The sequence below is a fragment of the Alexandromys fortis genome, unplaced genomic scaffold, assembly GCF_014885135.2.
Source record: "Alexandromys fortis isolate MF-2015 unplaced genomic scaffold, M_Fortis_MF-2015_v1.1 scaffold_9, whole genome shotgun sequence".
Lineage (NCBI taxonomy): Eukaryota > Metazoa > Chordata > Mammalia > Rodentia > Cricetidae > Alexandromys > Alexandromys fortis.
This window is the reverse complement of record NW_026067892.1, coordinates 11,355,393-11,377,584: the sequence shown is the minus strand read 5'-3', so window position 1 is coordinate 11,377,584 and position 22,192 is coordinate 11,355,393. Positions and strand designations below refer to the sequence as shown.

At 46.7% G+C, this 22,192-nt stretch overlaps 1 protein-coding gene across 4 annotated transcripts in view; it reads right to left on the bottom strand.

The window, feature by feature from the left end:
* Positions 1 to 287: 287 nt before the first annotated feature.
* Positions 288 to 22,192, bottom strand: part of Bicc1 (BicC family RNA binding protein 1) — a 214,439-nt gene continuing 192,534 nt past the window's right edge. For 2 of the 4 annotated variants that reach the window (XM_050140516.1, XM_050140544.1), the window contains exons 13-21: positions 22,018 to 22,150; positions 21,079 to 21,235; positions 19,168 to 19,330; positions 16,709 to 16,748; positions 16,177 to 16,331; positions 11,833 to 11,989; positions 8,905 to 9,065; positions 7,519 to 7,618; positions 288 to 2,754 (exon numbers count right to left, since the gene is read on the bottom strand). In XM_050140516.1, the coding sequence (XP_049996473.1) occupies positions 2,624 to 2,754; positions 7,519 to 7,618; positions 8,905 to 9,065; positions 11,833 to 11,989; positions 16,177 to 16,331; positions 16,709 to 16,748; positions 19,168 to 19,330; positions 21,079 to 21,235; positions 22,018 to 22,150 (1,197 nt within the window). In that variant the 3' untranslated portion in view covers positions 288 to 2,623. Of the gene's footprint in view, positions 2,755 to 5,082; positions 5,162 to 7,518; positions 7,619 to 8,904; positions 9,066 to 11,832; positions 11,990 to 16,176; positions 16,332 to 16,708; positions 16,749 to 19,167; positions 19,331 to 21,078; positions 21,236 to 22,017; positions 22,151 to 22,192 lie in introns of all 4 variants that reach the window. The other 2 variants (XM_050140534.1, XM_050140524.1) reach the window with 2 other exon arrangements.

Sequence of the window (22,192 nt, the reverse complement as noted above, 5' to 3'; positions counted from 1 at the left end):
TAATTAAAAACAAACCTAGTCTAATGGTACTCTTTCTGTATATGCCAATGGCTGGAGACAGAAAAAAATGATCCATCACTAGTCTCGAAATCAGTGGCTACACAAGTTCCTTGGCTTCCTGTTGGTGAAATGAGAGAGGATGTGGACTCAGCTCTGCTGAGGGGACATAGTCACACTCTGTTGGAAATAGCCCCTCCCTGTCCTTGCACTCTGAACACAGGGACAGGTGTGGCGCTTATGTGGCAAGATTTTAAAGAATAAAAAGACACATTCCATGTAGACAGCAATACAAAGGCGTTATATAAATTTATTTCTCATGTAACGATTGGTTTAGAAAAAATTCCCCACTTTCAATGTTCATCCCATCTCTCAGGTTTTTTTTTTTTTTAAAAAAAGTGATAAAAGGATAAAAATTCCCCACAACATACAATCTGTGTTGCTCATATTTACAGATTACCAGTCACAAGTAAGGCCAGATTGGTTAAAAGTTACCATTACTTCGAATACCCCAAATATTTTGTGTATGGCAGAATACCTGCAAGTCTCTATGCTCTTGGCTGCATCCAGAGAAAGGGAGAAAAACCTTCCAGTGTTTTTAATTATTTTTTTTTAGCCTCCCTATGTAATCAAGTTGAAGTGGGCAGTTCCCCTTTGGTGTAAAATCAAAGCACTATGTATCCAGCCTAAACCAGCTTCACACTGAAATTCTGTCCCCTCTTCTTCCCTTAGTAAATGCATGGCAGAGTCCACAACGACCTCCAATGATTAGGGTTTTTTTTTCTAATTAAAGAAATAACAGAATTTAGAGAACCGAGCAGTCTGCCGAGATGGTGAGGTGGACACATGATAAGCCTCGGGCAGCCATCTGAGCACAGGGTGGCCACGCCACACTCACACAGTGATTCCATTCTGTACCCTTCGGCGGTTAAGGCTGAGGTGAGGGCCAGGTAGATGATACAGCTATGACAAGCTCCTTGTCATGCTTCCAGGGGGCCGAAGTTTTCCAGCTGAAAACCTCTCTCTGGGTCAAGATTCCTTCAATTCTTCAGCAATCAGAAATAAGCCTTGGAAAACCGCTGGGCAGGGATTTCGTACCTCGCATTTGTAGACACCCTGCTGTGGACACACAGTCCTCCAACACCTCTACTTAGAGCAGGTGGGAGCAGTCTGTGTCACATAGAAAGCCTTCACACACTAAACATAGACACATCACGAAAGGTACCTGGTGACACACCCTACGGGGGAAGTTTTCCGAAAGACGTCTACACTTGGTAAGACTATCGCTCTGAAAGGAGAAAGGCACGGGAGTGGTTTTCTTCTTTGGACTGAAAACCTTCATACATCTGCAAAGACAGAAAATAATGTCGCCCGGTCTCTTGGACTTTCACAGTATAAGATTGTTATGATAAATCCGGCCCCTTAGAAAACCTCTCTCCCCTTTCAGAATCCAGCTTCGAAGAAGCTGTCGCCCTGGGGCTTTCCTCTGTTCCCAACTGATCCAAGCTGACTTCGAGTGGACTGGAAGGCACTTTGAAGACCATCCCAGGACCCACAGGGGATGGAGTTACTGGGTAAGGAGGGGCTTCTTCTCTTCATAGTGGCAGCAGAGCTGTCTCGTCAAATGGTTACTTGTCTTTTTTTTTTTAAATAAAGTGACAACCTAGGGCTCCAGTTATGAATGCAGCTCATTCTCTACCATAAATCTCTAGAAAATATCAATTTCATCGGTCATCTACTGTATGCTTATAATATCTAAAAATAAAAGTTTGATATAAATAAATGTCCTTTAGTGGCAGTATACTAAAAGACCAGCCCCTTGGTTTTTGAGACAACCATTAAGATCATTTTTAGCAATACAGATAGCAGCTAACTATGACAACTGCAAAGAGCTGGTATTGCAAAGTCCATTTGGTCTGTCTTTTGTACCTGGCCAGTGAACTGCAGTCATGGCCAACGATTCCTAAGATGCTGACGCAAATGGACAGAATTTGGTCCAGAGCCAAGTGGCTCACATTCCCCAAGAGCACAGAAAACTCTGCACGGAACCCACTAATGTCCAGTACCATTGCAAATAAACACTGAAGGGAGCCAGAAACATGTGTACCAATAGCAGAGACAGAGGTGAGAGATTCCACAGGACGAGCAACTAGACCATGTAAAGTGCTGGAAGACCTCAGTCATTACTTTAAAGCAGAAAATTATACTTTGATTATTTTTTCTTCAAATCCCCAAACATCAAGACAGTTCAAGCAAACAAAATTCTAAGTTTTCTGGCATCCCAGATGTCAAATTCGCCTTCATTTTAGCTAAGGGAAAAAAAATCAGTGCATATATAGGAAAATAGAAAGAAACAAAGCTGTACCCTCATTTCGAAAATTCTGTCCAATTGCAAGTTTAAAAAGCTTTCTTTCCACTTTGGTGCTTTGAGGCAACATGAGAACATGAGACTTATCTCCTGTCTTCCTTTTTTTTTTCTTTGCCATGAAGTACAGGTGCGAAGTCAACGCTTTGGTTCCGATCCCAGATAGCCAGAGTGCCAAGGACGGACGGGCGCAGTGAAGACTGTCCACAGGTCATGTCCATCTCTGCAGAGAGCAGGTGAGTGGGCGTCCAGAAGGTACCGCTACCAACGGCCACTGACGCTGGCAATGTCTGAGTGATACTGGCGGGGCAGCCTCCCACTAGCTCCGCCTTCCAGAAAGGAGGTGCATGCATTCGGAGGTTCAAAAAGTTTTCTTCGGCTTTTACTTAGCTCTAGGAAGAGAAATGAAAGAGAGAAAGAACCATCTGTTAGCTTGTCAGTGGAGAAGTGCCCTGGAGAAGAGGATCACTTCAGAACTCAGAATGGTGGCAGTGGGAATTGGGAAAGCCACAATTGGTGGACGGCGGGAGGTAGACTCTTAGTTAATAGCAGGCATTTCTAAACATTTCCTAGCCTACTCTATGAGAGGCACTTACTGCTCACCTAGAGAACTGGGGCAAACCATGTTTACTGTAGTTTGTACAATGCCCAGGGCAGTGCCATTCCCAGAATTCCCTAGCCATACCAGACAGGTTTGCTAGGCCAAAGGTCAGAAGCACGGGGCACAATAGATGCTGGCGTGAGAAGATATATTACCAGTGGCGATTACAGTAGCTGGGAGCACGGCTTAGTGGTCCAACGGGGGTGAGGCCCTAGGATCAAATCTCAACAAAGCACACATACAAACACATGCATACACACATGCACTCTTCCTCCATGACAAATACAGGAAACGCTAAAGTAGGCAAGACAGACATGGAGAGAGACTCCCATGCCTGAAGACTTCACAGGTGAGAATGAAGCTCTACACCAAGCCTGGGCTTCTTGAAGGCCAACCAGTTTCTGAAGCTTATCCACATACAGAAACACCAACTTAGTAAAGATCTTATCCGCTAAGAAAGTTCATACTTAAAAACAATACTGAAATCTTAATTGTCTGGGGAAGAAAAATAAAACACCCTATTTTGATTTCAAAGAATCCTGAGTGCTTAGAAAATATAGCTAGTGATTTTTTTTACAGTACAGAATCAAACGGAAAGGCAAGCAGCTAGCTAACCGACAGATTGATGTGTGCTAGGCATCCACCCTGCCTGATGGACCCTGGCACCACCACAAACTCTCTAGGAAGAGATGCATGGGGAACTCTGAGACAGGAAGTTAGGATTCCTCATAAGCACCAACTGGAAATCTCTCCAATTTGCTCAACTTTGAATAATCAGAAGGGCGTAAAACTGACCTGCCTGAGTCTGTGTTCAGGAGACTCAGGCAGGAGATGCGACACCTTAGGCTTCTACAGAGCTCCGTTTAGTACCACCCCTTCCCCACGTGCCCCCACCGCCTTTGGAATCCTGCAGTCACACTGTGAGCCACGCGAGCCCTGGCAAGTCTAAGGATGAGAAGATGAGCCACGTGGGTGAGGACCACCAGAGAGTCTGCTGAGTAGCGCGGATGATAAGTCAGCCAGCAGACCCTCACGTTCACCGGAGCGTTTTCAGAATGGGAATGAAGGCAAACTTGGAGGTACTTCTCTTTTGTTAGCACACTGTTCTCAGAGACGTGAAAACACTGATGCATTAAAGGGATGGTGGCAGGTACTTTAGAATTACTTTGTTTTGCTCAAGTCTTCCCTAAGGGGCAGATAACACGAGTAGTCTCTATTTTATAGACAAGGAAACTGGTTTTTTTTTTTTTTTAGAAGTTGATATCACCTGCTGGCACCCTGACGAAGTGCGGAGTTGAGCCCCATCTGCCTGAGGCTAAAGGTTCACCAAGCACTGAGTTTTCGTGACCATAGATAAACAGGGCCCTGTGGCCATGAGAATGCCACCAGAGACATCACCACTTCAGGCAGGACCAGTGACAGAGAATTAGTTGATACTGAAGTGCATCGAATCCATTTCTGAATTGTAAGACTAGTTTGCAATCTGTGAAAGAGGTTGTAAGGCGTCTCTAGGAACAAGGCACAGGCTGACACACATGGCATGGTTGCTGTTTCGCTACAGAAACCAACATCCTTTCTAAAATGCTGCACCACCGTGTCTCCTTTTTAAAAAAACCCACAAACACGGAACTTCATATTTCAGACGAAGGAGGAACTGAATGTTCTTAAAGGCAGACTTACAGAGGACCATCTCTGGTCTCCACTCTTTCTCACAGCCATAAGGTCCGAGTCAGGAGTTTGCTCCCACGTTACAAAGAAGGAAAAGTAAGGGTTGGGGCAGAGCACTCTTCCCCAGCACAGGAGACTGTGCAATGAGTCAGTGAAAATCATGAGGCCACTGAAGCAATTTTCAGTGATTATTTTTAAAAAGGTCCCATCAGCTAGCCATCTGAAAGAATACAATGAACACGAGGGGGATCAGGCCGTCCACAAAGGTGCTGTTTCTGAAAGACTGAACATACATGTGAGGCTCAGAAACAAAACTGCCCGAGAGAGGCTGCAAGGCAAGTCCTGCTGCAAACATTTAAGGGTCTTGCATGAGATTAAAAAGCAAACTCCTTCCTCAAGTCGTCTCTCTTGTCTCAGAAAACCTAAGGGGATAGTTTCAGAAAATACCAACCTTTTTCTTTGAAATTCCAAGGTTCACACAATCCTGGCAGCTCTCAGGATCTTGTTGCGGATCTGAACAGAGTCACAAACTAAAAGAATAGGTCGGGAGATGTTAGATCTACCTGAGGCTGTGGCAGCAGGCTTGTCAACAGGATGCTAGCGTGCCTCACTGAGTCTGTCCAGCTAGCTAACCAGTTACTAAACTAGTCTCAGCAATCTCCTGACTTAAAAAAAAAATTAAATTTATTCTCGGACATATCTCTACATCTCAAATTCATTCCCTACAATATTAAAATGCAGGCTTTCTGCCCCAAGATAAAACCTCATACCAAAAGAACAATTCCGAGGATAAATGTAACCATCTGCACCGTTTGGCAACGGAGACATCATCTAACCAGAAGACAAGCATGAGTCTGGGCTGCCCTGCCAGGCTGCATCTCTCTGGAGTGAAATGTTGGGAGTCTTTGTTAACAGGCAGACTGAATTTGGAGAAGCAACTTTTGATGACGCGTTTTTTTCATGATAACATCACTTGCAGAGAAAATGATGTATTAGGTTCCAACAAGTGCACTGGGCAGAGTAAGGCAAACCTTCCTCGATGTCAAAGACCCCATGATGTGCAGAGCAGTTTCCCAAGGCACCTGATTCTGTTTAAAGGCATGGGAACCCGTGAACCTGTCAGGAGAGCTGTGTCTCCAGAACACATGCTGACCTCAGAAGAACCGAAGATGTCAACTGAAAAAATAAGTCTTGAAAGCCCCTGTGTCTCACTCCCCATCCTCCCAATCCGAGACTGAGGTATTGCTGTACTCCAAAGGAAAGCTTCCTGATGATCCACCTACAGCCTGTGAAGATGTTTGGGAGCCACCCCTTGTGACTGAATGTTCACAGGACTTGGAACCACTTCACAAAGGAAAAACTTGGTTTTCCTTACACCGCTACCACTATTCCGTAAAGGCGAGTGAAAGGCTATAATGTGTAGGGGTAGATACTTTCCTGTAGAGAAGCGCTAGCCTGTATTAGTAAGTGTGTGACTTAGTCAAATGCCAAAACTCTCTCACTTGACAATCAACAAAATGCTGTGGGAGTATCTAACGTCAGAGTCTGAGAATAACCCTGTGTGGATAGGCTCTAGGGTAAACAGAGAACAAAACAATCTTATTACCAAAGACGGCAAAAAGAACAACAAACGAGGGTGTGAACCAGCCGGCTAAGAGTCTCCATCAAGCCTACTGATGTCTTTCACGGAAGGATAGGTCTCAGAAATGGAAGGGGACCCACACAATCACCACTAGCGTCTACATTCATAACAAGCCAAAACCAAGAGAGATTTGGAAACTCACCCAGGAACCAACGACTTGGCTCAGCGGGGTTCAACCTCCTCTCTGAATCCACTGTTCCCCTCACATAGAGTGGGATAAGATCAAGACTCATCAGGAATGGCACGTCCACCTGAACACTGTTAATACAGGCTGGTGGAGGCCCTGGGGCAGAGCCCTGAAGCATGGAGGTACAGGTGCTATGTGGAGGAGTCTAAGACTCCACTCCAAACCATCCACGCTGATGTCTCTCCTGGTTGAAGGCCCCTGTGCACACATCTGCTTTAGACAAAGATTTCCCCCAGGAGGTGGATCAGCTACTGCAATCCACTGCTAAATGAAATGGGCAAACCCTGAGGTTTCCAATCGTATTTTCAACTATAAACAGCGAACATTGTCTAGAAAGGATATCCACCAGCTAGATGCAATGACTCGCCTTGCACAGGTCCGGCCTGCAAAGTCACACAGTCCCCCATCAGAGAATGCTTGCTTTCTGCCTTTACTGTCACTGTCTTTCCAAGAGGCAGGCACACATAAACACTGCCAGCAAGACTTCCATGGTCCTCTTTCTCTGAACATTGTTGTGTACTGACCTGTGTGTGCACCACCCCAATGAATACATACAGAGTACTCACTAAAGGAATATGCAACAGACCACCAAAAAGGCAGACTAGGGGTGTAGATACTATTTCTCTTTCATCTGTGACTCAAATTCTACTCAAAACCTTAGAAAAATCAAAAGGCATTAAGTCTGATAAGCACCGCCAAGAAACACCACGAATGCTCTTTTCCTCTTAGTGGGATGAACCTAAGGACATACACACTGGAACACGGCTGTCAATCGAGCAGTTATTCACAAACTCAGAAACTTGTGTATCACAGTTGCTCACCCATTCTCATGCTCTGCATGGGGCGATTCTGGCTACATCTTTCTGAGGAAGTCTAGTACAGGGAGCAATATTGCCAAGGAAGGCTTTGGTCAAGTGCCTTGATTAGGTAGTAGGGTGTTCTCAGCGTTGGCAGGATGACCCCCGCTGCATCACATCCAGCATGGCATCAGAGGAGTAAGTAGCTGATGGGCAGAGGGCTTTCAGATTTTAAAATATGACTTTAACATATCTACTCACCTGAGATGGCCAGCAGCATTTTCCTCCTGGCACCAAAGGTCGTAATTCCCAGCTCCTTCAGATCCTGATCTGTGAGGGTGAGGAACGTCTGGAGATCAATCTGTGGAAAAGAGAAACAAGCTGTAGCCAGTGTGAAGTGTGTGTGTGGAGTGTGTCTCTGCCACTGTGGAATCGACCCATTGTTGTATTGATTCGCTAACCTTATCTACTTCCTAAAATCAATGGTGGTGGCACCAACCCAAGGGCTGGACATTAGGAAACAGGTGGTAGGGGCTGGAGAGATGGCTCAGCAGTGAAGAGCACTGGTTGCTCTTCCAAAGGACCCCGGTTCAATTCCCAGCACCCACCTGGAGGCTCACGCGTGCCCATAACTCCAGTCTTAGGATATTTGATGTCCAATTCTGTCCCCCATGGGCTCTGAACACACATGGTACACAGACATACATTCAGGAAAACATTCATACACAGTAAACAAAATCTCAAGAAGAAAGGAAGAAAGAGAAAGAAAAAGAAAGGAAGGAAGGAAGGAAGGAAATAGATTGATTGGTAAATTGAAAGCAACTGTTAGCAGGAGACAGACTAAGTCAGCAACTTAATACCAACGAGATAAATTTAGCTCCGAGCATCTTGGCAGCTACGGCCAAAACAACACAAATGCTGCACCACATTTGTGAACTGATGAAAAGAAGGATACGAATCAAGACTGTTTGTTAGCTTCAGTTATAAGAAGAAATCAAAGAGTACACAGAATGTTAGCTTCCATTGTGTTGTATACAACCATGTGAAAGAATCAAGTCCCCAGTTCAGTGAACTCAACAGACTATCTCAAAAACGGCACAGAACCGCCCACATAACAGCACAGCTGTGCCTCGGCCACACAAAATGGAAGAAAACCGTTCAGGCGCAGGGCTCTTATTTTGAAGGTAGCCTGCAGTACTAGAAAGGAACAGCAATGAAGTCAGATCCTAGCTGTCCCATCACTAACACTGGGCATCTGTGACAGGCCAGAATGTACCCTGCAAGCTGCTGTTAAACATCATATATGGCTGCAGATGTGAATAAGGACCTGCAGGCTCAATGATGATTTCAGAGGAGCTATGACCCTAAGGTTCCCCTACATCAACACTCCAGTGTGCTCTCTCAGCTAAAGTGGTGAAGGATGGTTGGGGTCCTTTTCTGCAGACCCCACTTTCTACTTCTCTGCTTTTCTACACTATACTAAATAAGAAACAAGATGACATTTTCTTCAGCAGCTAGAACAAGCTGGGACTTGACTAAATGCCCAGGGGAAAGAACAACCGCAGGTCAACGTGGCTTCCTTCTGGAGGTCATCACACTTACGACCCAAACAAAGACGCCCAGGAAAGAAGATGCAGGCTGGCCCACCTCTTGCTGCTGGAAGACATCTGTGTATTTGCCCAGACCCAGCTTGCTGAAAAGCTCGGGGAGGTCGGAGCCTTTGAAGCAGCTGTTGAGGTTGCAGCCATTGCTTCCTGTCAGGGAGGAAATGCAGTCCATGTAGTTGCTGCTGCTGAGATAATGCTCTCCTGGAGGGCAAAGGAGAGACAGTCAGGGCCACAGGGAATGCGGTTTAATTAAAAGCCTTAATCACCAAGTATTTCAGATTTCATTGTTCGGTGGAACAGAGCACGGGCTGCGGAAGCACAGTAATCCCTCACCGTCACCGCGGGATCAGCTTTTCAGCGGGGAAACACTGTTTATTGCTGTCAGGAAGCTCCTGCCATTCCGCGGGTTACAGAAAGCACCAGCCGCTCGTAGCTAATAAGCATTCATTGTCTCCCCCCCCCCCCCCCCCCCCCGCGAGCGTTGGCTCTTTACAGCTAATGTGATGGGAATCAAATGAAGAGCTGGAGAGGAAGCCTGGGACACAGTAAAGGTACAGGAAGTTCTAACAGGCCCAGGTTCCCTCTCTGGATGGCAGGGTGGCTCTCCGCCACCCGACCTGGGCCTCCTTCGTGTAGAGTAATCGTGCAACCGTACAGTACACACCCCCCCTTAGCCTTGAAGGCCACAGAGGGTATCAAGTCCATCAAACTGGGTGCCTCTGAAATAAGTAAGATCCGCAGCAATGATGCTGAGGTGTACGTGGCCATGCTGCCTCTTGCCTGTGTGGCTATCCGTCCTCTCACAGCACGGATGTGGCCCTAAAAGGGATTATTTTTAGCAAGTGGAAGAGACAACGCTCCTCCAGGCCAGGCAGCTCCACGCAGATCACTCCAGCGCTCTGCAGCAGCCAGGCCTCAGAGTTAGCTTGGCCAGGGATCACTTTCTCCCCTTTCCATAGGCAAACTGAGACACACTCTGCTTATCTCAAAGGCAAGGAATTGGCTAGTAACATTTCTTTTTCAAACAGGTATATTCTTATGGGAAGAAGAGAAAGGGACCCCAAACTCGCCCCTAAAATAACATCCTTGGACTATTACAGGTAAAATAGAAGCGCCCCGAAATCATCAAAGCAGACTACGTCACGGTTTGGTGATACAAAACCATGTGTTGGGAGCCCTTCAGCGTGCCCGCTGGCCTCCCGTGAGCAGACATCAACTGCAGGTTGATGGTGGAAATTGCTGTCCAAATGATGAACTTACCTCCTGGAGACAAAGGGGAACTACCAAAATCTACGGTTGAGCCACTGCTATAAAAGGGAAGCCCAGAGAAGGAGGAGACTTTGAGACTACTAAGACCCAGGGTATAAAGGAAAAGTGGCTAAGCCTGTGCTCTTCGAAACGGCAGCCACTGGGAGCCTGAGATGAGGTGAGTGGGAAGTCAAATGTTGGACCAGTACACCATATATTCTAAACCTGGACCAAGGAGAACATAGTAGTAAACATTTAAAACACATTTGAAAATAAAACCCCCTGTGGGAAATGTTTACAATGGCCTTTAACTTCGTGTTGACTAGTGACACGTTTGTGTTAACTGTCAATAGTTTCTAAGTCTTCGATTTTTTACTGAGCATTTTTCTCTGCTCCCCTCCCTGCTTCTCCCCTCTCCCCTTTAACCCTCCCCCAAGGTCCCCATGTTCCCAATTTACTCAGGAGATCTTGTCTTTTTCTACTTCCCATGTAGATTAGATCTATGTATGTCTCTCCTAGCGTCCTCATGGTTGTCTGGATCCTAACGGACTACACTGTGCATGTTTAGAAGATCAGGCGGTAGCTGATGGGAGTTTCCAGCTACAACTCACGGTTCCTAGGGAGAGGGGTTTGCTCTCACTCTCTGATTTGGATTTGGTTAATAGCGCAGCTAGTCTTCAAGCTGGACATGCCTGACAACACAGCCACCTTGACTAACCATAGCCATAGGCCACATGTAAGACCCACTGCCCTCATCTGCAGGGCCTTCAGACCGTTCGTGCCGCATGTGTGCAATTCCAAATCCGGCAAGAACCCTGAATAAAAAGGCATTATTAACAAACTCCATGGCCACTGTGCAATCTTTGGTCTAGCTGTCCATTTCTACCATCCAGAGGAGCCGACACCCTTATAGATATGACACCCTGCTTGGCCTCAGCCACATTAGCTCTGGCAGAATGCCAATGATTTAAAGCGATTTCTTTGTTTAGGCTAATCCATCTTGCCTAAACAAGACCTGCGTAATGACAATACCAGTTGATGTGCCAACGTGGATGGGGAAAATCTCCTCCTAAGACCCCACCCCTAGACAAAGAGCTACAGACAATCAATGGCTGCCGAGGGAGGGAGATAGAAGACCACGGGGGGAACTGAAGGAGGAGGGATACAGGGAAAAATGATGTAAATACAGAACTCATGAATAAAATTCTCAAATTAAAAAACCTTAAGCTAAAAATCCTGGAGTTTCAACTTTAATAGCTAGCTTTTCTTCAGTTGTCAAATATGCTACCTTGAGAATATCTTACTCAACTGCCTTCACAAGTTCCTATCTCTTCCTTGTTATTTGGAGGTGGGGGGGGGGCACGCGCGTGCGTGCATGCATGTGCCATTCACTCCAGACGCCTACAGAACATGAACCTGCTAGGTGCCAGACACAGCCTGACACACAGTCCTCAATAAGCATTAACCAGGTATTACTGACTCAGAACTCAAATCTACAAGGTAGGTCACAGTAGTAAATGGTGGCACTTGGGGATTCAAGCGCTAGAGCATCCTCCTTGGACAAAAGGCAGTGGGAGGAGCCAGGAAAGCTTTGGGAAGAGGCAACTCCTCATACCAAGCACCTCGTGTCTCAGTAGCGAGCTGCCTGCGCCTCACCACCTCACACTAAGCGAGGGCATCTAAGTTGACGCCTGAACGTGGGAACAGAAATCAAACTCACTTGACTTGTTCTGTTTGCGCTTGGGGCTGCCAATGGGCGCCGTGAATTCGCCGTGACCCATGGGTCCTATTCCGTTCCGGTCTCGCCAGTTGTCCGATTCACTTCCACTTGCCAGATGCTCACGACTGCTGGACCTCGAGAGGGACAAGGAGGAGCCCTGTAAAGAGGCCAAGCCAGAGAAGGAAAAGTTCAATACAGTGGGCTTCTCAGAGAAGGAGGAGAAACGATACCATGCCATATCATTGCAATGCCCTTCTGCCGCATACTAGGGCGCGCTCATTGCCTGAAATGTACCAAGGATGAGCACTGACAGACAGCGAGTCCTCACCAAGAGGACCTGACCGTGCAGGTTGTCGACAGAGCTCTAGAAGGCACCAGTGCAAAGAAAGTTTCAAAATGTCATGGTGAGCTCATCCCTGTTTTAGGAAACAGACCCCCCACACACACACACGCACGCACGCTCATACAAAAAGAACATGGGGATGGTGGAGGTGCAAGGAGGGCAAATGTTCTTAGAAAGATGCCTGCACCTATCCTAACACCCAGTGTGGGGAGACAGAACTGGCTTCCCCTGGCACTACCCTCCCCCAAACGAGGACGTAATTACAGATACCTATGACAACATGCTCTTGGAAGTACTCCAAGTTTAGAGATAACTTAAGACAACTCAAAACCTGCCTGAGTGTACACTGATTCTTTTTGTTTACGCGTCCACGGCACGATGGCACCCTGGCTTTGGACTCGAGTTTCAGGCACAGTCTTCTCATGTGCAGAGTCATCTTCACTGCCAATTCCAAGAAAATTCGCACCACACTTAACTGTGGCTCATGCAGCCCATTCACAGCTAAGATGGCCCCCCTTGAACACTTGCAAATAGCAGCCAGACACCTTAGTCCTGAGGTTTTCTACTTCCTCCCCACGTCCTCTGTGACCTTCTTCTTCTGTCCCATCCTAAATGGCAGGCTAGCCATAGGCCTGGTCTTTGACACCCACCCCCTCTGTTTTCCTGTGTTTTGTCACCAAATGGGTTTAATCCTCTGTGAAGTCCTTAGTGCTCAAGGACTCTGGCAGCTCGTATTGCCTGCATTGAGATCCCTGTGGAACTTCAAGATGGTAAGGCTGCAAATCTAATGCCAATTACAGTTATTTGAGCACATCCCTCTCTGAATGGCCCTTTCCACCAGCCACTCAAACCTCTGTCTCCACCCACTTGGCCACTCTGGTGCAACTCTGACAGCCCCCCTCTGTAATCCAGCACATAAAACAAGTCTGGCATTTTTAAGTGCCAATCAGAGTAGTCCATGCCTCCAGTCTTGAACTGTGGCTGTTCAGAGGCAGGGGTGTTTCCTAATTTCCCATGACTCCCCTCTAGTCTTGGACTGAGGTGTACCAGAATCAGCCTTGCTGGAACCTTCATTTTCAATGCCTTCTGCCCCGAGACCTGTCCAATGAATTCTGCTGTTACGATGATCAAGCCATTTATTCCTTGGACTCAATGCTCTTTCCCAAGATCCTCCTGAGATTGGCCCTATTTTGTTACCTACATTTCCCGGCATGGCTCTCATCCATCCTTAAGGTCAAAGTAATCTCTGCTGAGCACCGACTAGGAATTTTATTACCCACTGCCTTCTTGACACGTTGTCTTCCTCCCAGCAGAAGGCAGGCCTGTCCCCAAAGCAGCACACTTGAAGTGTGCAATCTGCTACACGGGACTGTCTCAGGGATGCTATCATCAATGCATCCATGCATGCCATGCATACCTCCCTCCCTCGCTCTCTTTCTAGCAATAGGAACCGTCTCTATTGTTCTCTAGAGCCTTCCCCACATTCTTCATCACCAAAGCCAGCCTCAATCCTTGGGCACCTTCCTGTCTTAGTCTTTCTGAGGCATGGCAGAGAAGACAAGAGGTTTGCCTGCCCAGGGAGCCCCTGCCACAGAAAAGTCATGAATGCTGTGTATGGACCCCCTCCCTCTACAGAGAAAGACCTGGCCCCAAGGCAAGCACAGAACACTACTCCTGAGGAAAGCCAGCAGAGCATACCCTTGCCAGCATTCAGAGAGGCAGTGGAAGGAGGCAGATGACATGGAGCCTCCCCGGGCTCTTGTCTCACTGTTACTGCCTGGCCCCACCTTCCCGCATGAGTGGGCTGACTGACATCAGTCACGGAGGTGGAGCAGGCTAGCTCAAGCCAACCAAAGCAATAAAGACATAGGAGAGGCTAGACAGAGGCCCAGTACATTTCTACTCAGAAAGTTTGTCTGTCTGACCCTGGGTAAGAGCAGCAGGATGGGGGGTGTGTGTGGAATTTACCACCCATGTTTGTTTTAGCCAAAAACTTCCTTAATGTTTCAGCACTAAATACCCCTTATAGCAGTGTTTCCTTGGGGGATTGGAATCAGCCATGGCTCATATCCAAAACACCTATCTCAGCTCTTCTTCACTTTGTATCCTTACCAAATGAGATCTCAGAGAGCTTAACAAAACGGTCCTTCTTCTAAGTGATTAAAATCATGTATGTTTGTGTGTGTCCGTGCCAGGTGGATATACGTCCATCACACATCATCTTTTCCTTTGTGCCCCTTGAGTTACAACATTACGGAGATGTTCCAGAATATTCTGTAAAAACGAACCCCAGTCTTTTCTCTCACATCTACTGGCCCCTATCACGACAAAGACACATCCACTCTGGGAGTCTCTCTTCCTACTACACGTTTGTGGGGAATTATATAAATTTCTACATTTAAAAAATGCACCATATAAGCCACAAAGAATGAAGCGAATCCACTAAGACCTTAAGTGTCCACCTAGCACATGGAAAGCATTACCTTGCATACGAAAAGCAAAACAGCTTGAATGTGCTGTTACTTCCTCCAAGGAGGAACACCACCTTGGTTTTCCTAAGGATAATGTTCTCCTACAGAACTAACAGCAGTGTCCTAGGATTACTAGGTACCCAACAATACAATGCAAAGGAGGATGCACGCTGATAAGCATAAAGGCTCACCAAATCTATCCGTGAGACCAGGTGGGGTTTTTCGGCCCCCCAAACTCTGCCTGCACCTGACTAATGTCAGGCTCCAAGCGTGGAACCGAGGGGCATTTCTATAGCTAAATGTCTCATTTCAGAAACTACTGAATGGCAGTCCACAGCTCCACGCTTTCCTCTGTCCAAAGCGAAGGCAAGGGAGGTGGACCACTGCCTGCAGGGTGCAGGGCCAAGTCTTGGCATTAGCTTAATTCTTCTGCTAACAAAAGACAATGCTCCTTCCTCTCCGAGTTCCAGCAGCCTGAGGGGAAGTGGACACCTACAGTCTAAAAACACCGCATAATGGTCCCCACATACCGGCAGCCTAAGGTTACTTTAATCTTAAATACAACCTGCCAGGTGGCTACTGCAACCCTGACAATGGAATTCACGGGGCGACTATTCAATAGTGTTTTCTTCTTGGCTTGCTCAAGAGAGATAAAGGCAATTTTTTAAAAAAGCATTTGCTTTTGCCTTGCATCCATCAACAATCTTATTACAATAAATAAATAAATAAAAACCCACACCAAAAAAAAAAAAAGGCAGAGAAAAGGAACTCCTACAAATACTACTAACAATTCTGAAGCCCTCCGCCAGCACACCTGCAGCCTGATGGAGACTGACCACGCTAGGCTTAATCACGCTCATCTACCCAGCATGTTTCTGTGCAAGCTGCCTGGACCCCCCACACCCTAAGACCGAAGCCTGAAATTCTCAGATGGACAGGGTCTGCTCAGAGTCACGTGAAGCCTGGCCCTTGGGAGGATGGAGTTCTGGCCCTTCCTCTGCTTGCAAAGAACACAAGATTCCACTCTCACGGTGGAGCTGTGCGGCCAACATCTGGGAAACAGAAGGATGTTGGAACGGTGGCTTGAGATGCTTCCTCCTGCGTTCCTGGCACATCTCAACATACCGAAGTTGACTCACAGATTTGAAACTCTGTTTTCGCTGAGTATCTGCCTTTTCCCCTACGGTGGCTTTGCTGGCGATACTCTCGGACAAAGGGACTCTTTGTAAGTTTTTAGGAAGCACTGCAGCTGCCCTTTGCTTGATCTTGGCCCTACTCTATCACGGATCTGGTATACTCCTTCACCCAACAAAAACGTACTCCCAAAATATAAATTCCCATCATACGTATAGATGAATAACGTCAAGGGGAAAGAAAAAAAATTCTAATATGAAAGCTCATCCATTTCCCACAAGCTCACAGACAGAAAGGGAGCCAAGCCACTCGGTCCCTATGGCCATAAAGAGGCAGGGACAGCAGGGAGCCAGCTGTTCTTCTGTGGAAGGGTTAGACAGGAGGAGAACTATGCACCTCGTAGGCGGTCGTCATCGTGGGCTTGTAGGACACGTGGTTGGCCCGTCTCAGCTCCTTGATGGTTTCGGCAGGCATGGACTTGGAGAACCCCAGGCCACTCCAGGTATTTGTAGGCGTTCTGACCTCAGTCACTACTGGCTTCTTTAGCATCGCTTTAGAATGCAGAATATAAGAGAGACTGTTTTTATGTGCTTAATGCGATTCTTAAATAAAGTTACTGATGGGGCGCAGGGTTTCTTCAACATATGAAAAAGTTGCAACTCAATGTTATTTCTTAACATGCAATGCCTCAGAATAAAACATTTTATCCAATAAAAAGTAAATGAGGAAAAGCTGCGGGACTCCTTACTTATGCTCGTGTATTTCACAAAAATACATTTTTATTTCAACAGAATCTGTGTAGTATGAACTCAAACATTTTGGGTTTCTGTTTTATAAGCATCCAGTTTTTCAAATCAATCACCTAGACTGCTTGAAAAATGAGGGTGTGCTGAAAGCCAGAAAGGGGAAGCAGTCCTGTGTCCCTTACCTTTGGTGGCTAATAGCTTCTTCTGCTCATAGTCAAAGGCCTGAAAAGGAAATCCGGAAAAAAAAAAAAAAAAAAAAACAGCTCTGTTACCAGTCCCAGAGCATCCTGCCAATACTTGTGAATCAGCCTCAGACATTGGCTAAGCTCTACATCATGATACCACACATCTACAGCCCATGCGTGATGAATTTAAACACTCCTTCCAAAGAAACTTGGAATAATCTACTGCTTTTATCTAATTTGATGTCAATGGCAAAGATTAGACTTTTCCTACCAAAATGAAACATTCTCGTTTATGAAGAATGTCTTCCACATCAGAACTACTATATGCCAGTGTGACATGAAGAGCCTAATAGATGCAGAAGCCTCAAAGGAAGATGTCCCACGACGCCCTTGGGCATCTGTTGTGTCTCCTTCGGTCTCGGAATCCTTCTGCATGCAGGTGCACAAGATGAAAACTGGGCTAACGTCAAGACGACATACGAGGTCATCAATTACGCTGCTGCAGCCGTGGCTTTTGAAGCTGGCTAACTGCACTGATCTAGCTTTGAACACTAACCATCCGATAGGATCCAACCTAGATACCCTGGTACCGCACCACACATTTGTGCTCTGAACACTGAACAGCTAATTCTGCAGAAACCAGGAGAGATGCCGTTCTGAAGAAAGCTAAGCCTGCTTGGCTACATCCCGGATGCTAACCTGTTCGCCCCACCCCATTCTAGGGAACAGATAAGACTTGAATCAAAGACCTACCACGAAGATCAAGAACCTACTGGCAAGAGTTCTTTGGTTCTACTCCCAGGAAGACTATACAAGAATATATAAGGTTCTGAGGGAATTACAGCCTGGGACAGAACACGGATGAGGTGGCAAGGAGCTAGCAATAACCTTGGGTCAAGTAATAAACAGCAGCGTCCCAGTGTACACAGTAGCTCTAGGAATATGGCTGTACCTCACTGGTTTTTAGACAACAATGTGTCACGGCATTTGGGGACAGCTTAAACTTACACTGGAAATTAAAAAAAAAAATCTACTTTAATTCCCAGGACGGGGGGGGGGGGGAACGGGACTGAAGAACCACTGCTCAATGCCAATGCTACGCTCTGCAAAGAATATAATGTGTCAGAACTCATCTGGAGCCTAAGCAAACCACAGTCTCTGGAGGACCAAGGACGAGAGTTGAGTGAAAAGCTGCTAGAGAGACCACACCCCTAGGGCGGTAAGGAGATAGGCACGGTCTTCAGACACAGAATAAGAAAAGTCTTCAGTGTGTCTCATACCAAATCTCCCTAACGACTCTCACAGATTTCCTGGTGATTTGGGGGCCAGCTTCCCCCTAATGGCATAAATACATCTAGTTAAAGAGTCACCCGTGAGAACATTGTTATCCAACCTACAAGCAAGAACCATGGAATTTGTTCACAGGGACCCAAAGCTGGCAGGGAAGAGGATGGCAGCCATCCGATGCACAAACCCACAAGGGTCATGAAAGGAACTTGGTAGTTTCTTTTTAGGACTGATGCATTATGGGAGCTATGAACTCTATCCACTTCAAGACTCAAAAATGTTCAAATGAAAAGGATTAAAAAAAAATGAAACCAAGAGGATTGAATCATACTTTGGAATAAAAACAGTGTCACTTAGTTCCATTAACTAATGAAACCCAGTAGCAACAAGAACCAAAAAGAACTATGTTTTGTTTTTATTTCTAGGGTTTTGTCAAGTTTTTCGAGGTGGCGGAGATGAAGAAAGCAGTAAAGCATCACAGGGTGGATGTTCTTTCCCAGTAACGCTGCTGCAGGAAGTAAAAAGTGTAAGTGTGTGCTACCCCTCAAAGCACTAAGTCCTTGCCTCTCACCCACGTCTACGTGAAGATCAGACTCCAATTCTCCTGCTCAGGAAGCTGCCCCGAGTCACACTATGAACAGGGTAATAAGCCAGGGCTGAGGAAGCTGAAGCCGTCACCAACACCCAAACCACACCACTGTCGCCATTTTGCATGGTCCTCCGAAGAATTCACATTCCACACTCGCTCTTTCCATAGCCATGCTGAGCACCGAATTGACTACCTCTACTTCCAAGCTAGAAGAATGAGATCTACTTCTCTAACAGAAAGGTCATCTCTTATATGTCTATAAAGCTTGAGGCCGCTAACACAGATGACTCTTTTACTAGTTTCAAGGGTCACGTTTACCTCATCTAAATCCTGCACTTAGTTCTTAATTTTCATATAAAACCAATCCAAACTTCTGCCTATCTGAGTTTCAAACTGACCAGGGTGCAGGAGAACAGGCTAGCATCTGTGCATCTCACGAACACTCCCTGCTTCTTGCATGTCCGGCCCAGAACCCTGCCATTGCATGACTGCTGTTGCAGAGCCTGCATTACTACAGCGCCTGCATTACCACAGCGCCTGCATTACCACAGCACCTGCATTACCGCAGCGCCTGCATTACCTGCATGTGGACATACGGCGGCTGCGAGGCCAGGCGGGCCCTCTCCGAGTTCTGCTGGGCAGCTGCCCTCTCAGCTGCGCGCTCGCTCCCTGGCGCCTTCTTGTCGGCGAGGGGACTTTCTGCGGCACTCAGTTCAGGGTCTGAGAGCAATCTGTCAGTGCTGCTGTGAGAGAGAGTCGGGAGTTCACTGTTCCACCTGGCATACTGACAGGCCGCACGTGTCCCCTATACACGGTCACTGTGTGTGCTTCGGCCGTCACCTGCATACATGTGTCATCTCATTCCACCCTCAGAGCAAGGCCATGACACAGCAACGCTGACACAAAGGTGATGCTGTCATCCCACTGGATGACCTGGAAGGAGCTTGTCCAAGGTCACTGCCCTAGGGTGCTTCTGGGTTTCGAACCAGAGTTGAAACTGTTTTGCAAAAATAGGTACACCACACTATTGGAAGTCCTCATGGTATTCTACTTGTTGTCTACAGGGCACAGAGGTACAGAAAAGATTTCTGATGTTTGTACATCAAGCAGACACCAGGGATTCATGCAAAGTTTGAGCGCAGCCTGATAAGCCTGAAGGTGGACAGACGACAGCTATCACATGTGCCCCGCATGTGATACTGGTTATGAAGGAAAGTAAAATAAATAAACATTCTCCAACGCTTGGTTAGGGAATGAACAGAGTATCACGCGGTGCTTATAATGGACAATACACCAGAGTGAGAGTCCATGGTGCATCAGGACGTACCTTAAGCCAAAAACATGATGTTTTGTTCAATTACAACCAATTACCTATCCTGGTCCCAGGTCAGAAGTTAAGACATGAGCAATACGCTCTGCTTGACAGATGCTGACAGAGGCTTCTTGAGGACATGGGAACTAGAAATGAAGGTGATTTTTCAAGTTCACTAGGGCCAAGGGGGCCAGGACAGCAGCAACTCAGACGGCAGAGAGGGTGAAAGGGAAGGGACCCGGGATCACATCACTGGGACTGCTGGAGCCACAGCGCCACAGGGAGAGTCAGCAGAGCTAAATAAAGTGCAGGACACACTGGTGGGAGCAGGAGACAGTGCTGGAAGCCGGGGATTCATCCAGGAGGGAGAAAAGGAGAAGGTTCAAAAGGCGCTAGAGACAAAGATTCAAACAGAGAGCCGGAAGCAGAGCGCTTGAGGAACATACACCCGAGAATGCCTGTCTGGAGGAATTAGCGCCCACAAATGACAAACAGATAAAGCAGAACAGGGTGGAATGCGTCCAGTTTATGAAATAAAGTGGCTTTGGTAAGCAATGCAGGAAGTAAGGAGATATATATGTTAATCTTTCCATAAAGCTACTCCTAAAGACAGCCAAGAACTAAGAAGATAGAAGAGAAAAATCAACTAGTTGGGCAGGTTTTTCCCAAGAGAGAACGAAGAAAAATAAAAGGCAATCTAAGGATACCTCAATTCTAAACACTGCCTAAGGAGGAGTTCCTGTTAACAAAACTCATGGGCTGATCAAAAAGTTTGAGTTAGCGTGTTCTGCACTGGAGAGAAGGGAGCCACAGCTTGAGAGCCCCTGCCAACACCATCCAAGATGGGGTCACTGCTGGAAACTGTCTAAGGCAGGAACAGAGCCTGAAAATTCTCCCCTCCTCATTGCCTGAGAGCACAGAATGTCTCTGAGGTTCCGAGCAAGAGGACTGTTTTAAGGATGCAGCTAGAAACCCAGTAACTCAATGAGAGGTGGGGAAAGACTACAAAGAGGGGCAAGGGTGAAAATAGGTCATTCATTGAGTTTTTAAAATATAATTGTAAGAGGGAATTTTTGGACACGATGAAATCTAACCCAACTTGGGTTAGAGTCTTAACCACTGAGCTCAAAGTCAGTTCTTCCTCCAACCATTTCCTCCCAGCAAGATGAGCAGACATACTGTAGGTGTGAGTTCTTCGTGCCTTGTAGGAGCTCAACCGTCTGCCGCTTGGCACAGGAGACCTTGGAGGGACCCAGCATCTGCTTCAAGTCGCCAGCATTCCCAGAATGGGAAGGACTTCGAGGCATGCCCACTTCGACGAAGGCATCATTGCAGCCTGTAGGAGGACAGGGAAAGCAGAAGAACCAAAATGTCACCTTACATCGGCCACGGAGGGAAATGAAAACCCGTCTCTGTGGAGAGCCAACTCCAGAATCCTAATTGCGCTCTCACCTGCAGAGAGAGCACACCTCGGCAAGCTCAGGCTATCGCCAGAACGCAACCTGAAGTAAAGACCCTGGTGTTTCCTGGAGATTGTTTGGAATACGCGAAATATACATTTATCTAGGAACATTAGTGGGACCCATGTGTTCCATGAAGGCTGTTGGGACTAAAGGAGATATGTACTTACAAATGAACATTAGGGGGACCCTCATGTTTCCCAGCTTCCTTTCCCTCACCATGTAGTTTTTTTCCCTTTTCCACTACTTGGGTCGACAAAGCATTGGGCACCCTAGACAAGTCTACCACTGAGCTATATCCTAAACCCCAAATTTAGTCAGTGCTGGGAACTGAGCCCAGGGCCTTACACATGCTAGGTATATGCTCTTCCAATAAACGACACTCCCAACTCATGCTTCCTCAAGAATGTTAGGGGGTGAACTTGTATGACGTTTTCCTGTTACACGACAATGGAAGAATGGTATTTCTGTGGGAAATGCCTTTCAGACCTTTCTTTTATCATGGTCTTTGGAACTGCATGCAAGACATTGACTCTTCATAGTTGAGGTAGAATATTGGCTAATGAAACCAACTCAGAACCCCTGCAGACTCCCCCCCCCCAACCCAGAGTGGGGGGGTCCCTTTACCCAAGCTACAAGTCAGTCTGAAAATTACAACCTTCCACAGAGTTTGTCTTGGGAGAAGCCTGCTCCGGCCCAGCTGTCTGCATGGATGGATCACTGTGACTGGCACTCAGCACTTTTTCCCCAAGCGATGAAGTGGACAGTGCCCCGTATTTCATGTTCGGAGGCTGAAATCATAAATAAGATAAAAACACGATTTAGAAATAACT